This window comes from Oreochromis aureus, linkage group 13 (genome assembly GCF_013358895.1).
Source record: "Oreochromis aureus strain Israel breed Guangdong linkage group 13, ZZ_aureus, whole genome shotgun sequence".
In the NCBI taxonomy this organism is placed as follows: domain Eukaryota; kingdom Metazoa; phylum Chordata; class Actinopteri; order Cichliformes; family Cichlidae; genus Oreochromis; species Oreochromis aureus.
This window is the reverse complement of record NC_052954.1, coordinates 24502653-24520674: the sequence shown is the minus strand read 5'-3', so window position 1 is coordinate 24520674 and position 18022 is coordinate 24502653. Positions and strand designations below refer to the sequence as shown.

At 42.4% G+C, this 18022-nt stretch overlaps 1 protein-coding gene across 2 annotated transcripts in view; it reads left to right on the top strand.

Moving 5' to 3' along the window:
* Positions 1-18022, top strand: part of sdccag8 (SHH signaling and ciliogenesis regulator sdccag8) — a 54003-nt gene that overhangs the window by 26988 nt on the left and 8993 nt on the right. The window contains exons 15-17 of one of the 2 annotated variants that reach the window (XM_039621684.1): positions 3946-4054; positions 5486-5617; positions 14792-16261. In XM_039621684.1, the coding sequence (XP_039477618.1) occupies positions 3946-4054; positions 5486-5617; positions 14792-14870 (320 nt within the window). In that variant the 3' untranslated portion in view covers positions 14871-16261. Of the gene's footprint in view, positions 1-3945; positions 4055-5485; positions 5618-14791; positions 16262-18022 lie in introns of those variants that run through there. The other variant, XM_031746768.2, reaches the window with a different exon arrangement.

Sequence of the window (18022 nt, the reverse complement as noted above, 5' to 3'; positions counted from 1 at the left end):
CTTACATGTTTTGCAAGAGTTTTTTTATGCTTTTCATATTTATAATTTTTAAAACACTTTTTAAAAAACTGCATTAGCAGAAGGAATCTTGTAATGTTTGTTATTCTGTTTTATGTTTCAGACAAACAAAAAAAAAAGGGTCGGGAACTAATGAATCTTTAAATGTTATATGTACAACATGTGAATAAAGAAATCCGAGTTTGTGGATGCTGATAGAGCAGGTTCATCGTTTAAAAAGTTTTCAGCGAAGGCCTGCACACACTTGAGAAACTGTACATGGCTATGCCGCCGTCTGTTCTCAGATTTGCATCGCAACTAGGTTTACTGTAGTCCCCTGCAGTACACAGGCACGTCAGTTCTAACACAGAGGAGAGGTCGGTGTACAGTCGACACAAACACGACTACAGAACGCAGCAGGACTGAATGGGACAGAGCAATTAAAGTCAAATATCCAGAACAACAAGAGGCAAAACAGCAGAGATGACCAGGGTCAGCTACACATTCACATCCATTGAGCTGGACGATTTTCATTCTCCTCCTCAAGGACGATTCAGCATGGTGGATCTTTGTTCAAACAAGGTCTTGAACTTGCATCATCCAGTTGAAGGGTGTCTTTCTTCTTTCTGTGCCCCCTCGTCCCTGCCATGACGGCACAGAGAGGAGAGCAATTCATCTGAACTGTGCAAAACATGGCTGAAGTGACCTCAGAAGTGCAGAACAGAGCAGAAAGAGCCAAACAGAAGCCTTAAGAGGAGAATAGAGAGAAGAGGGGCAGAGCAGAGGGAAGGTGATGGGAGCAGAGCAGGGAGACCCAGCTCAGAGCTCCCTGTCTGTCTGCACAGCAGAGCTGCTGCTGCTAGCACATCTGTTGCACCATCTGGATATCCCCCCCCAATAACCCACCACCCACCCTCAGCCACTCTCCCTCCCCTCCCTCGCTTCCCCTATCTTTTTATTTACCTGTGGTTCCCTTCAACAACCCGGGAGCCTGCTGGTACGCAGAACAAAGATGGAGGGTATAGAGGGAGGAATGGATAGAGGGAGGGGTGGTGGCGGTGGAGGTGGGGGGGTAAACAAAGAGTTTTTTTGCTGGCGCGTGTCGACAGCACACATGTTGTCTAAAGAGAGCTGACATCAGAGCACAGCAGGAAACTGTGGATGGGGAGGGGATAGAGGGGTGGACGTCCTTTAGTAGCTCGCATCACTTCCTCTCCCCGTGCAACCCAACAGACGAGCTGGATAATTAGCTTTCTTGCTCTCCAAATCCCGCCTCTCTGTCCATCCGTTTGTCCTTCCATCCATCCGTTCCCCCCCCTCCTCTCTCACTTCTTCTCCGCTCCCTCCCACCTTTTTTCTTTTTTCTGAAATTTTTTTTTTCATGTTTCTTTTTTGAGTAAATGTGTACAGAGCAGCCTCTAGATGATATCAGATATTTGTTTCTCTCTGTCCCTCCCTCCCTGCCACGCTTCTTCCCTCCATCCCTCCCTCCCTCATTTTTCCTCTGTTTGTTTCCAGTGCCAGTTCTGCTGTGTTTCTGTGTCCCAGGGTTCTTTTTGGCCTACGCATGGCCAGACGCATTCAAAGCCTGTTCAGCTAATTAGCATTCTTCATACAACTTTTCCAGCACTGACCAAACTTTGTAGAGTGTATGTGTGTGTGCACGGCTGTGAGTTTGTGTAGTTTAGTTTAATAGTTTAATGCTCAGTAGCATCCAATTTCTGCTCGACTTACATTGTTTGTGGTAGTGATTTGAAGAAGGCGGCTGTGGACAGTGAAATAAAATAGGTTAGAGGTTCCTTTGGAGTCACAGTCAATGGATGAGGTGCTCATCATCCTAAGCATTACCCTTTAAAATGCTCCCAATCAAGACTTGTATAACTTTCTGCTTTAATAGCTAATCTGCAGCACGGAGAGAGATGTCTAAAGGAGAGAGTCCAGTTTCTGCCTGCAGAGATCTGACATCACAATATATCCTTATTTTCTCCACAATATTTGCTGTATGAAAAGGAAAAAAGTCTGAGTTACTTTTCAAAGACTGCGAGTCCTTGGTGTTTTTTGGTTTTTGGTCGACTGTAACAGAATGCCGGAGCAGGTGGATCATTCCCTCAATCCAACCGGCAGCCATTGTTATTTTAAAAGAGCAGACATATGTTGGAGAGCTGAACGTGGACCATTTCAAAGGAACGATGAAAGCCCCGTGTTGGATTGTTCAGAAAGAGGCCCCCATGAGCGGATGAGGAGGTGGCAGGAAGGGTGGAAAGGAGAAAGAAAGCGCTTTCAAACAACTATCCGCTCTTTTTCTCCACCTTGTTTTACCCTTCTCACGCACTTTATATTTAAATTCTCTCTTCTCTGCATGGCTGCTTTTTTTTTTCTGTACATTTATTTGTGTCTACTGAACAGTTTTTTGTTTTTTTTTAAATAGGATTGTTGACTAAAGCATTTTTTGCAGATTCAAAGAGACATATGTACCTATATGTGACTTTAGTTTCATTGTTCTGCGCTGTCCATAAGGTAGACGTTATCCTCTGACGTGAGGCCACTTGGGTTTTTTTTTATGTGCCCACAGAAGTTGGGAAATGTCTTTTTGCTAACTTTTCATAACAACATGTTATGTTTATTGTATTTTATTTAGTCAGTCACGGTGTAATTTTTATTCTGCACAGAAACCAAGCAGCACACATAGTCACACCAACATTTAAACAATGATTTTTCTTTCTAAAACATGAGATCTCACATGATGACTCCAGTTTACCAGACACAGTGAACATCCTCTAGTGCAGTCCTTTAGTACAGATCACTTTGGCATGATATCCTTTTTTTCTAACTTTTTTTTGTTCATATTATTGGCCCTGACCCATAATTTTGTTTTTTTTACTTATTTAATTATAATTTTTAATCTTTTAATGACATGAGCATACAAAACTGCTAATTTTATCAGCTTAGAATAAAAGGGGCAACTGAGATTTTCCAAAATATGGAGGCCTTTTATAGGGTTCTGTAAATGTCTTTCAATAATTTCTCCAGATTTGGAATCAGATCTCTGTCTGTTAATTATATCAATAATATTGAGGGGAGTATGCAGGTATACTTGAATACTTTGAAGGATGGATGCTTTACTCTCCTCATGTTCTCTCTTGCCTTGTCGTTTAAATAGTCTATTATCTTTCCTTCCTTTCAGGTTTATGAGCTATGGCGCTATAGTAAAAACATACTTGGATGATATCTTAATGATTATGCTGTGCTTGTATCGTTCTCACCTGTTAAAAAAAAAAAAAAAAAAAAGCAGTAGCCCAAATCTTCTTTTTGACCTTCAGTATTTTATATTCTCAGAGGTGAAACTGGCAAATACAGTCTTCAAATTAAGCCTCTCACTGTTCCTTGTGTTTAAAACCTGCATACGCATAAAACATTTATTATGCTGTCAATTTTTTTGATTTGGCTCCGCGGCTTAAAAATGTAATCATCATGTCCTTGTTACTGAGATTGTCCTTTTTACATATAGCAGCAGTTAATTAAAGGGAGTGTAACCGCTGTTAGGTAAACAACAGCTGCTACACTGTCAGAGCAACTTATTCAGTTGTGTTTAAGTATTAGATTGGAAATGGTCTATTTAGGCTCAGTTTGGTTTTGGTCAGACTGGAGATTTATTTTGAAAGGACCTGAATACACATCTGTATCTCTATAACCTATGTGTGATTTATCATTCAGAAAAAGGTGTCGAATTCTTCGTTATATTTAGCTGGCACATGTTGATATCATCATTGAAGCCAGTCAGCTATAGAATCACTGATGGCATTAAACTATGTTTGCACCCAAAATAAATAACATTTAATTTTTAAAGAGAAGGGTCGGTAGGTGAGGACTTCCACCTCCTTCAGGAAGGACGTCACCTGTGGTGGTTAAACCTAAAGTGACTGCCAGCTTTCCCATCATTGATTACAGTTGGAGAGTTGGATGGTCTCCTGAGTTCCCAGAATTCCCTCATTGGGAGGCTGAAGGAGGAGTGCTGCAACCTGGGGACCAAACTGGAAGAGCTGGCTGAAAAAAGCAGGTCAGTGTTTCCTCTGTGTTTAAACATTTATTCGCTCAGTTATGCCTTAATTTATTTTTTTTTTTTTTTTAAATTTGCTGTTTGCTTCCTAGCTCAGTGGCTTTTTTTTCATGAAACAGTTGTTTGCTCTGCCACTCTGTTGTTTATTCCCTCTATCTGCTGGACATCCATGTCATCATTTCACAAAGCATCATCTATCCAGGCTGTTTGAACAGAGCACGTCAACATACTACATACTGCTTTCCAGTCTGACCTGTTTTCTTGTTAACCTGATGCTACAGTAGTCACAGCAGGCCTGCCCAGCTCTCCATCTGGGCTGAATGCGTGTGTGTCTGTGTGTGTGATTGTCTTCTGGGTGGGTGTGTGTATGACAGTGACCCTGGGCTCAGTGTCCTGTCAGCTGTTGGAGCTGTGCTGCACATTAGTCACATGACAGCCTCCAATCTGGCCCTGCCAGACCGCACTGGCCTCACCAACCACAGGACACATGCACACAACACACACACCAAAGTACACTGTGTATTTTGTTTGTTTGGAAGGACATGAGTGCCAGGTACACGTATAGAGTTTTTATAGGTACAGAGTCATGCAGACACACTGGCCTGAAGGCTCATTGTGTACATCTTCTGGATGTGTGCATTATGTAGTTTAGCAGCAGCGTGGTGGTGTGTTTGGTGCCTTGGGCTGTTTGAGTTCCTGGAGTCTAAGCCCAACGTAGCGGTTAAAGTCCTGCTGGACGGCCTCACTCGGGCTAAGTGAGGTTACAGTGAGACAGTTGCAGGAAGAAAAAGAAAAATGATCATCTGTTTTTGGTAGTCCTGCTGACTCTGCACCTTTTATCAAGTGTGCTGCTGCAGATTGGCCAGTGTAATGTTGTGAAAGTGACACTTACTACGTCTGGACATGCAGCCCGTTACCTTTATTTTTATCCCTGCATTTCCTGCTGTTACCTCTACTGTTGATGTTAGGTAGGCAGAGTGGAAAATGGTGATCTTAAAACAGGTATGTTTGCCATCTTTGACCAAAGAGTAAATGAAGTCACTATTTATTTGTTGTTTTGCCTCTTGAGACTTCTATTTCCTGGATCAACATAGGCATCATGAACCTAGCCTGTTTTTTGAGAATACACCAGAGAAAAGTACTCAGGTGTGTGAGCTCTGTTGTGAGGCAACAATGCTAACCACTGAGCTACCTTGCTGCCATTTATTTGATGACACATACGTTCTCGTAAGATGTGTGCACACACTGACAAAGACTCTGCTGCCATCTCTGCTATTTCATTGTCTGGGACTACGCAGATACACTTTACTAAAAAGTCTTATATTAAAGGAAAAAAGTGGATGATGAATTCAGTTTGTTGGTTGTATAATGCTTCGTACGTTGGTAGTGTGAATATAGCAGCTGTGTATGTGTGTGTGTGTGTGTGTGCAGAAGTGAGCTGGAACAGCTGGCATTGGAGAAACAACACTTGGAGGAAACGGTGAAGAATCTGAGAGCTCGCTGCTCGGATATGGAAGAACAGTGTGTCCAGCACGGTCGCATGCACCAGCGCATGAAGGACAGGTGGGCGCATAACACACATAACTACACAGCTACACATACTGTCCGTGCAGCAGAGGGCAAACTCCCCGTCAAGAATTTTATCTGATTGAAAGAGTCCCGTAAACATCAGTGACATTACATATAAATCACTCCTGCTCTCGGAGTGTTTTAAATGTTCATTTCTTTACATTTCTACAGCGATGGCAGCGAGCCTTTTAAAAAAAGAAGCACAGTTTTCTTCACATTCTGTCCCCCCACCAGTGAATCTTCTGCACATCTGATGTTTATTTTTATATAAGAATTGTTTTAATTTTTTGTTGACACAGTGGTTTTTGTGTCAGCGCTTTATTCTCCTGCTGTCTGTACTGAGGCTGCACACACCAAGAGTTCCTGATCAGAAACTTTTCTCTTACATAACAGACCGGAGGAAAGTAAAGTAGTTATAGCAGTATAACGAAGCGGTTGCGACTGTTCACCCCGTTCAAATGCAAATCTCTCACAGCTCAAAACGTATAACGGGCACATGTTGAGGGGAAAAAAGTCTTAAATCGAGGACGTTAGGTGCTTGTTTATCAGATTGCTCGTTTACAGCTGTGCTTCTTCACACCTCTGTGGCTCAGATGAGTTATGAAGTTAACAAGTGGGTAATTCATGAGAAGTTGTGCGTCTCAGCGGTGACTAAAACCTATAATAAGCAGCGGTAAGTTGATCTCTTGTCAGTGGGAGCTGACACACGATGCTCCCGTGAATTTTTCTTGAATTAGACTTAATTACATTGCAGTGAAGAGTAAAGTGAGATTTGGAGAATTTAGAAACCATCAGTAGTCTTCAAGTCATAGAAGAACATTGCAGTGTGGATTTTAAGAAAAGAACAAAGTTGAACAGAGTGAGCTAATGAACTGAGAAGTCAGTTAAGAGAAAATAAATCTGATAGTGTAACAGCTGAGTATTTGTATTTTAGGTGAAAATGCGTAAAAATGACTCAAACGTCCTAAATATGAAGATTTGTTGGGTTTCTTTACTTATGAAAGCTGCAGCTAAAAGTGCTTCCATCTTTGGCTTATGCTACAGTATCTGTACATGTGTATGCGTGATGCGGGGGTCTCTTCCTCCTTAAGTGCGGAGCCCAGTTGGCGTGTGTCTCCACGGGGCGCCTGGCATACAGCCTGGCTCTGCCAATGTGGGAGAGGGTGTGTGGGTGTTGTTGCCCCACTCTGCAGGATCTCTACCCCAGTGTCCCCCACTTTTCCTCTTAACACACACACACACTTGCAATCACGCTCACCCTTTTCTCCTGCTCCATCCATGACACTACATATTGTCTACCTCCCACCGGTGTTAACCTGTCGATAGTCACACGCTGCCAAAAAAACAAAGTTTACCAAGTCACAGCTGTCTCCTGGTTCTGTGTGACTCTTTGTGTGGTTTAGAGAAAGAAAAGCTATTTAAGTTGACAAGGAGTGTGAAGTATGAATATTCTGTATGTTTCTGTGCATATGTTGCTGTGGTATTTTGTGTATGTGTGTATGCGTGTGTGTGTTGGTTGCTATTGCATGTTCTCAGGAGGTTTAGCAGAGCAGGAATGTGGCTGCCAAAAGTGGATTGGCTGGGAAGTTGGCACCTAACTTCTCTCTTCTCCCAACTGAACCACGATAATCACTCTTGGCATTTACTGAGTTTTATTTTCTGCTTTGACACTTAGTTTGTTGATGAATCCTCCTGATATTTAAAAATCTCTCGAGTTCAGTTCTACAAGAGGTCACTTCAGGAGCGACTGTTAAGCCGGCTGACCGCGTTTTTGCATTTTATTTTGCAGCCGGTAGAAGGTGTGTTTGTTCGAGAGTGCGTTTATACGGGTTTGACGAGTAGTTTTGGCATTTATCTGCTTTTTTAAAAAAAAGGTGCAACATAGAGATGAGGTAGAGAGGTGTGATTAACATTTATGATACACAATGCTGCTAAAACTTGTTTTTTTTAATCTCTATATGTGCTTCTTTTTGAGGTAAACATTATAGAATATATACAATAAGAGTATAAGAGAATAACATTTGTTGGAGTTTGGGAAGTTTAGCGACAGGCTTGAACTTTGAGATGTTGCTTCCGAGTGTGTGTGCATGCAGTTTTGTTTGCGTGCGTTTAAGCCAGTACGTCATCAGTTCTTTTCTTGTACTTGTTGTCGTGATCTTCGGTGTGCCTGCGCGTCTATATGTCGGGTATATGTTCGCTGGTCCCCGCAGGCCCCGAGTGTTCGGTGGGCGCCCCGCCGTGCCGCTCGGGGGTTAAGGTGTACGTGTTAACAAGCTGGTGTAAGTGGGTTCAATATCCAGCGCCCCGCCCCTCCCCACAGCCTCTCCATCGGCCTGCAATCTGTGCTGCGAAGAGCGGCAACAGCGCACCACGCACAAAACATTTGGAAAATCAGCTTGATTTATTTTTACATGGGCAAGCTGATTGCCAAACTACACAGGGGTTTTAGCACACAATGTTTTGCTGCACCATTTAATTATTTATTTTACTATTTCTGTGTTGTTGCTTTTTTTTCTTTCTTCTTTTTCTTTTTTTCTGCTTGGAAATGAAGGAATGGAGCAGAGGGTGGAGAGATGGAGCAGGACAGCAGTGAGTTAGAGAAGATGCATAGATGCAAATGTTGAATATAAAAGCTCTGCGATTATTATTGTTTTTATCAGCCTTTTTTAAAAACATTATGATTTAGTTTAGTGTTTAATGTAGTTTGGGATTTTAGGTTTAAATAGTATTTTTTTTTTTAGTGTTCAAGAATATTTTATTTAACATTTTTACTAAAGTATTTGATCGTTTTCAGATGCTTTTGTGTCAGAAAAATACAAACAAGAAATCAGCCTTTACTAACTCGAGACAGCCGATCATTTGTCAGTGGGCAGGTGATGTTTGTGAGTTTGTATTATGTGAAAACAACTTAATACAAGCACAAACGGAAGAAAAAAGATGTTTTGGTTGGATTAATATGGTTTTAGATTTTGCTAAAACTGTGACAAAAGTGAACATTTTGCAGTGCAGATAAATTAGTTAATAGAAACATTAAACTCTCAGTGCAAATCATGCATTCTTAGTTATTCCAAAATATTTAAAATCATTACATAAGTAAAAATGAGCATTTCTTTTAAAGTAAAGATATTATTAAAATATGAAAACACTGCATGAGTACATTTACAGCTGGCCCTGAAACTTTAATCCACTTTGGTCCATTTTAGTTGGAAATTTCTCTTATAATGCAGCTTTAACATGAAAAAGGAAAACATATCTATTGATCTCTATATATATATATGAAATAACCTTTTTCTAACAGAGTAATGTTGGTTGGGAAATGTGACTTAAATTAACTGTAACTTCTCCAGATTTCTATTCATATTAATTATTTTTTCAGCTGTGGCTCTTCTGCCCTCCGTCTCCTCTTACCTCCCCCTTCTCTTCTTCTTATCTCTTTTCACTTTACTTTCCTTTCCTGCTCCAACTTTTCTCCTCTCCTCTCTTCTCCTCCTCCCCTCTGCTTTCCGTACTAAACACCACGCAACCTTTTCTCACCCCACAGCTGTTGGCAGGCTGTTTTACCAATTATCACTACGCATGTACACACTTAGGTCATGCACATAGACTTTCGCACACATGTACGACGGACCAGCACAACACCAACGCTTGCTTAACCACGCATAGTGACAGCGGAGTGTGTTTGTCAGGCCTCAGTGCGCGAGTGCTGTAAAGGTGTACGAGCGCTTTTATGAGCACGCAGCTCACTGTGGAGCCCTTTAAGAAGAGTAGCAACATATACGCAGATGTGTCTGTAGATCCACAGGCTTCACTGGGCCATATGGCCTCCACGGAGAAAGATGGTGCTTGCGTCTGGAGGAGAGCAGAGAGGGAGGGAGGGATGGAGCGGAGGATGGAGGGCCATGTGTGGCATGAGCTGTGCAAGCAGTTGTTGAAGTATGTATGCCTGTGGATGTGTGTGTGCGCGAGTGCATGCGTGTGTATGAGTGTGTGCATTTGCACCAGAGGCTCCAGGAGATTGGTTAATGGAACAAATGGTCGCGGCGGGCCAGGGAAGAAGGAACAGGCTTGCTGCTACCGCGGGCGGACAGCAAGCCTCAGGCGAGGGCTGCTTCATCTGGGCTCATGCCACACACATACACACACCCTCTGTCAAACCCTCGTCTCTCCTCATCCCCCCGCTCCCAAACACACAGTGTGCTGCCATGCCGCCCCAGAAGCAAAAGGACGGTCTTCGCAAAACTTTTCATTTGCAAATGAAGTTGGCAGAGGCTGGGCAGAAGAAAACAGGACAGCTTTCATTTGTCTCATCTGTGTCTTCGCACACACACACACACACACACACACACACACACACACACACACACACACATGCACGCACACACACACACAGATATTTGTGTGTGCGTGCATCTGTGTGTGATGACTTGCCACTATGTGTGTGATCTAAGAGGTACAGAGAAACAGAGGGACGATAAAAAGAGTGAGATGTGGAGAAAGTGAGGATAAAGACAAAGAAGGCCCAGTGTGAGGTTCAGCGTCGTTAACGCCTCGTATTCATCTTTCACAGAGCGCTAATATTAACATCACCTCCTTACATTTCACGTGCGTTTTTTTTTTTTTTTTTTTTTTTTTTTTTACTGATCTCACACAGCTGTTTTTTCACAGATTTTTATTTTTCACATAACAGCAGCCCCTTGCCTTTCAGGTTTTTATCATAAAGCACTGATCACAGGTAGGTAGTTGGGTAGTCAGAATGTGGTTTGTTAGCAGCTACTGTACAAACATTTCAAATATTTAACTTTACATTTCAAATTTTTACAAAAGCAAACGTGAGGAAGTATTAACCGTTTTAAGACACTGCCTCCTTTTCGTTCCTCACTCATACTTGCGTTCTTACCTCTGGATGGCGCTGATCAGTCGTCTCCCTCCTCCTTCATCTTCCTCTTCTTCCTTTCTCATCGTTTCTGTCTCCGCATGGCCCAGCTGGCTCCCGTAGCCGGGAGCGACTGCAGGGCGGCCTGCTGAAAGAGCATTGTCAAACGGTGGCTTTACAGCTCTGTCACACACACACGCACACACAGACGCACAGATTTGCAGCTCAGATGTCAGGCTGTAGCCAGAGGCTTGCAAGCTGGAGCGTTAACTGTGCAAAGCGTCACATCTCAAGCCCCAGTCAGTGACTCTAACACTACTTCATAAAACTACAAGTAGAAAACTCGAGCAGAAGCACCTGCCCCTTCTTTAGAAAAAATGTTAAAAGTAACATCAGCAGAAACACTTTAATGCCAGCAAAGCAAACGCTCAAACACACGGCTTAAAACAGTCAGGAGGCCTCACGGCAGCAAACAACTCTGACATTAAATAGATGATTTCCCAGCCTGCAGCAGCACCGACACCTCTGTTAATGCAGAAATGAAAGCAGAGACGACTTCTGTGCCCGTTCAGAGCTGTTTACAGCTTCGTCAGATCGTGAATATATTTCTAACATCCCTTCCTAAACTCTTTCCAGATTTTATTTTTAATTATAAATACTGGCCAGGAGCCTTTCGTTTTACGCTGGTGAACTGCTGTCTGGGACGCTTTACCGGAATGAAAGAAAAAGCACCTGAAATGATGAAGGAAAATAATTGATATTAACAATATGAAATTACATCATACGGAAGGTGATGGCACCGAAAGGTCTTAAGATGAAAAAAGACAAACAGATTTACCAAGTTTGTGTCTGTTACAGATGTTTTATTGGGTACAGCACAGCTGACGGCCTAATACTAGCCCCACTTTATCTGCAATTAAGATTTTTTGCACAGACCTTTTTAAATTTTAATTTATTGATAATAACTTAATACTTAGGTAAGCTGGATATTTATGGGTTTTGTTACAATCAGCGCAAGAAGCAGGCATGATGTTTATTTTCTTTTCTTTCAACTTTGTTTACTTTAATGTAAAGCTAAAAACTTTAAAGCACCACAGCATGCAATGTAAATGTAGCAGTAATATCAAGTAATTGTATTTGAAAATAAAAAACCCAGTAATAATATAAATGCTGTTTTAGTGTTTTTAAATCTTATATAAAGGTTTAAGAGTGCTGATTTTTTCTTTTAGAACAAAAATGTCATTAAAACTCATTTTCTACCGCTGCTCCATTGAAAGTGTGCTGACATATTGCATCGGTGTATGGTTCTCCAGCTGCACCACAGCACACAGAAAGGCACTCCAGAGGGTCATCAATATGGCCCAAAAAATCATTGGACATCCTCTTCCCTCCCTGAAGGACCTGTACAGCACTCGCTGTCTCAAGAGGGCACGCAGCATCCTACGAGACTGTACACACCCAGGACACCGGGTGTTTAAGCTGCTGCCGTCTGGCAGGAGGTTCAGGCTGCTGAGGTCCCGAACAAACAGACTCAAGGACAGCTTTTACAACAGGGCAATAGCCCTAATCAATGCAAATAGCTGACCTGATTGGCTACCTGCCTGGACTTTTTAGGGGAGGTAACAATGTTTAAAACAATAACAATAATAATATTTATATTTATAACAAGGTGCAATAATAATTAATGTGCAATAATAACAGTGTGCAATACACATAACACTTATTCTTCTTTTTTATTTCTAAGTTAATATACTGTGTTGTGTTGTTTGTGTTGCGTTGTGATGTGTCATATCGTGTCGTGTTGTGTTATATGTAGTACCGACGTAGGACAGTTTTTCCAATTTCATTGTACTACTGTACTATGTATGACTGTGCAATGACAATAAAGAATTATCTTATCTTATCTTATCTTATTTTCTTGCACCTGTTAAATAAAGACTTCACAATAAAAGCATGATTAGTTAACATGGCTTTGTAGTAACAAACACAAGAGAAGCCAAATTAAAAAATCAATGAACAAAAACAAACATTTTTAAGTAAAGTATAGTATTTTTTAATGTTGGTGATCAGATGCTGAAAAGTATTTTTCACTTCATGCCGTGCTCTTAGAAGAAGAAGCTGACCTGACAGACTTTAGGTTATTATATTCACGCTGTTATTCAGCGTGCATGAATATAAATGTTCACAGTGCAGTGCTCAAAAAAAATAAAAGGAATTAAAACTGAACTGCTATAGGATCGCTGCCTCCTGTATGTTGTTCCCTTAATAAGTGCTGAATATTGGTTTTGCAGGACTGCGACAGATGAGTTGCAACTTTCATGTGACTGTTCATGGAACATCTGGCAGGCTAGTAACATCTAAGACACTTTTTTTTTCTTCCCCTCCTGATCTTCACACTGTGCTCAGCACTGCAGGGGAACAGCTGTGAGCTGGAAACTAATGGGGGAAAAGAGCAGTTTTAACAGAGGCTGCTTCACAGATGATTTTTTTTTTAGTTTGATGATTAGATGCCAATTCACCCGATATTTGTTTAATCGCCATTTCTGTCTTCACAATTTCTATTTTCCTCTGTTTGATAGCAGTGCGGTGCACCAAAGCCGCTCCAGTTAAAATATACATATTTAAAGATTACTCGATCTTAGAGGATTTTGCAAATGATTTGATTGTTAGGATTTCTTCAGTTCTAAATTACAGAAAAACATCAACTATATCCTGCTTTAGAAATTGCCCATAAACAATATACTACTTTAATATCCAGTATATGTAATTTCTTTATCTGTTTATTCAGGGGATGGTGATCTTCTGTGTCGTGGATCTGGAAATGAAACTGACTTTCAAGCGTGACGCTCACATGTGAAATCCGCTGTGCCTTTACAGAATAAAGTCTGTGGAAATTGCCAGGTGGCCGTAAACAAAAAGCAAAGAAAATCAAAAGACAGTGAGGGAATGCATGTCGGTCTCATCCCGATCAAAACCCCGCAGCGTCAGCAATCGCGTTCCCATGTCAGATGCACATGTTAGCGAGAGCAACAACTGGCATGACAGGTTGGTGGAAGAGGACGAGGGGCATGGCCTTCAGGCACACACACATATTCTTGAGTGCGGTTTTGTGCCAGCCAAGATTTAGCTGGAGCGCTGGGGTGTGAGGGTGGTGATGGTGGGCATGCCTGGGGTTGGGCGAAATATGGTTTTGTGTTGTGCGTGTGTGTTTGTGTGTGTGTGTGGCAGCTGCAGCCTTCATGCCCCTGGCAGTGTTGTTGTAACCAGGCAAACCAAGGCCGTCTGCCTGCGTTCTTCACCCCCCTAGGCCCCCTGCCTGCTACACACACACACACACACACACACACACACACACACACACACACACACACACACACACACACACACACACACACACACACACACACGTAGGTTCAGAGATCTTTCATTGTCTTTAGATTTAATTTTTTGCAACATTGAGTCCGATTCCTTCGTTTTTTGTGATGTTTGAGCATGTGTTTTTATCTCTCTGGTTTGCAGATTTTTGAAATTTACTCTTTAATTACAGCCCACGTTCACCATCGCTGACAGATTTTATTTTCTTTATTTTACTCTTTAAAAAAAAAAAAAGTAAAATACCTGATCTCACAACCCAGTTTATTCAGGATAGCGTCAGTTTACTCTGTGGCTTTTTTTCGAGTAATTTTGATAATCTATGCACTGTGCGATAAATATTTTCTTAAAGTGGCACGCTCCACTGGCTGATTTGTTTAGTGATAGGAACACACACATTCATAAGGGGCTGCTGAGTGACAGACCTGAACGCCGCTTCCAGATCTTCTGTATCTATTACAGTCTCTCTGTTTTTCTAACGTGACGTTAGCACTTTCCCTTTGGACCATGCCTTTAGGACATATGCTCCCACCTGTAAATAAATATGCAAACACAGACAAACACGTACACGCACACAACAGAGTTTAGACACTAGCTGTGGGCTACGACTGATGTATACCAGAGAGAGGTAGCTGTGTCTGTGTTTGTGTGTTGTAATTAATCTCCTTACTAGCAGCAGTCAATAGAGAGTGCTGTGGTTCGAGGTGCAGATTGTGAGCAGAGTTTGATTATTGGGCTGTCAGGGGAAATTACTGCAAACTGCCTCCCAGCAAAACTTGCTTCTGTCATGTCTGCTGGAGAGCAGAATACACACTTAGTACCAGGACTGCTCTGGAAGCTGTTTTCAGGTATTTTAGGGGAATTATTTCTGTGTGTGTGTGTGTGTGTGTGTGTGTGTGTGTGTGTGTGTGTGTGTGTGTCAGTAAAGCGCTGGATCCAGCAGGTGGTGTCCTTTTACCAGGTCAGCGGGGAAGCTTTCCCTTCTCTAACCCCGGTCACTGAGCTGCCAGCCCGGCCATCAGCAGGCAGCAGGGGGATGGTGACGGCTGGAGCTTGGAGCCTCGGTTTCTCTTCGCCCCGTCACTGCTCAGTCCGACACCTCACCTGACACCACAAACTGTCAGCCCTCGTTTTTCACCGGCTGCAGATCCCCTTCACCCAAACATCCGTTTATCTGTCCTCCCATCAGTCGGTCAGTGAATCCAAGCTTCCTTCTAACCTAACCCGTTCCAAGCAGTGTGCAGAACTGAGCCAGCCAGCCAGCAGTGTGTGTGTGTGTGTTTAGGGGGGTGTTCAGTGTAGGGCAGTGCCTGAGCATTAAGCCGTTTTAAGCCCTAATTAATGAGTGTGCCAGTCGATAGAGACCAGTTATTGGATTTGCTGCTTTAGCTGCTGGAAGGAGCGCTACCTTAATCACACACACACGCATATACACACAGCCCCCCTAGGAGGCGGGGTTTCAAGGTGAGGTGAAGTGGATTAGAGAAAGTGTGTTGTGTAAGGTCAGAGGTTGGCGTCTCTGAGGCCAGACAAACTGCGTCTGTGGTTGTTTATGTCTGCCCTGGGGTCAAATCCTTCACTTACTGCATTACATAAACCTTCAGCTTACAACCTATAGCCGGTTTAAACATCTCGAGCCACGACCTGGCCGACTGATTTACTGGCTGCCTGCTTAGCTCACTTAGCGTCACGTCAGGGGGTTGTGTAGAAGCCTGCTGGCATTTTACATTTTGTACAGCTGTTGCCATTTTGTTCAGAATCATTGTGTTTTGGATATATTAACTCCAGAGTGACCCAGTTATGCTTTAGGAATGGATGATCAGTGTGTTGAGAAAAAACAGCTACAAAGTTACTTTGTGGAAGTGTAAAATGTAATGTAACTATTTAAACCCCGTTTTAAACTGAAAGTAACGAAAAGGCAACATGTAAAAGCTCATTTTGAATTCAAGGGTAGCAACGCATTTAAAAAAAAATGTTAAGATGGGGGCATGTTGACCGCTGTGTTGCATCACCTCTTCTTTCAGAAACACTCTGCATGTGTGTGGGAGCTGAGACGATTAGTTCCTGTAGTTAAAAGTTCAGCCGGGGTCAGTTCAGGACTGCAGGGAGGTCATTTTCTTTTCACCTGGACTCTTTTACTGCAAAGCTGCTCTGCTGTAATACGTGTGGTTATCTTGCTGAAATATAAAAGCTTTCCTGAACAAGATGTTCCAGATCTTTGTCTGTATTAATGGCGACTTCAAAAATGTGCTAATTGAGTGTGCCATCTGCTCTAATGCCTCACATTCAATCACCGATGCTGGTTTTTGATCTCTGTGCTGATATGTTGGATGATCTCTCTCGTCGAGATGGTTTTGTCAGGAAAATCCCAGCAGATCAGCAGTTTCTGAAATACAGACCAACAACCGAGCCACGTTCAAAGTCACCTAAATCACCTTTATTCCCCATTCTGATGCTCGGTTTAAACTTCAGCAGGTTGTCTTGACCACGTCTACATGCCTAAATGCAATGAGTTGCTGTCATGTGATTGGCTGATGAGATACTTGCGTCAACAGGTAGGACTATTAAAGTGGCTGGTGAGTGTATGCTAATTTAGACTCGTTTTTAGAAGCGTCCCTGAGTCGATGCAAGGATTTCCACTACACGGCTGTCAAATGCAGCGCCATCTGAAGGCCTGATGTTTGGCGTCCTGCCTACTTCCTCCCATTCTGCTCCAGACTCTTTTAGTAGTACACCCCCCAATTTTTTATCGCTTTAGATAAACCTTACACCTTAAACATGGTGACTCCCCTCTCCATCCGGACTTTTTAAATTCTTTTTATAAGATAGTCTCCAAGTGCATGTGTCTTGTAGGCCAGCCATGCTACTAAACCTGTTTTCAATTAACCTAATTACTTTAAAAATATTCCAACAGGTGTTTTTCCCACTTTTTTTCCCCAGTTAAATAACGTTTCCAGTCTTTTTCCAACACGTTGTAGGCATCAAACTCAAAGACAGCACACATTAAAATAAAAAAATAAATAAATAAATTTTCTCAGTTTAAACATTTAGTATGTTGTCATTTCACAATGTTTATTTAAATAGAGGATGTAAATGATTTAGACTCAAATTTGAAACAATATCCACATTTTGAAGAGGGATAGTTTTGAGATACAGATTTTAAAGAATAGTGGTTTGTGCGTGAAAAAAGAAATTTGATTAAGTTAAACTTCTGCATGCAAACAACAGAACTCTCTGTAGGACTAGAAATATTTTATTTTGGGTAATCTGACTTTAAAGTTGATATAAAATGAGATTTTTAAGATATGGCAGGTTTTGTTTTGTTTACCGTTGTAGGATATCGTCTGTGAACAAGTTGTGGATCATTTCATAGAAATATCCTCACAGCATCAATCAATGAATGAATACATTTTCACTCCAGTGTCACATTTTTCTCCACTAGCAGACAAAGTGTAAAACCCCTGTTGGATTATAGAGTGGATTTCAAAGCGGGCCAAGTCATCGCCACAAAATCTCCCGTTAATTCTCTTTGATTTTCGAAGTGGTGCATCTACATGTATCGATATCACAGGGCATGACTGGATAAGGACTGGCATTTTCTCAGCGTGACTCAGATTAGTTTAGTGGTGTGGAGCTAAAGGCCTTCAGTCGACACATTCCCAACACTTCCCTCATCAAACATTTACAGCTTCAGAACAACAGGCTGTTTCTGACCTTTAGGTGCTCTGCTGTATGTGTGTGGCCGACATCCCCGCACTGGTTGTGTTTGTACCTTGTGTCTTCGCTCACCGCAGCGGGGCTGCTTCTGTGTGTGTGTTTGTTGTGTTGTTGCGTGACGTGGCGATGTCCTGCTGTGGTGCTGTGTGAAGGCGTAGGAGGTAGAGCAGAGTGGGAGGAGGGAGTGAGGGGGTGGTTGGTCAGGACAGCTTGGCAGCCGGCTGGAGGAACACCAGGCAGGGAGGGGAGTCATCGCCCTCAGCCTCCAGGACTGGACAGAGCCTCCAGGTCTGGGATAAACCACTCAGCGGGCCCTGAGACAGGGTGGAGGAGAAGGAGGAGGCTCAAAGAGGGAAGGTAGGGATGATGAAGAAGGACAGGCAAAAAAAAAAAAGATTAAACCCTACAGAGCGGAGTGAGGACCATGTGGGTGGGGA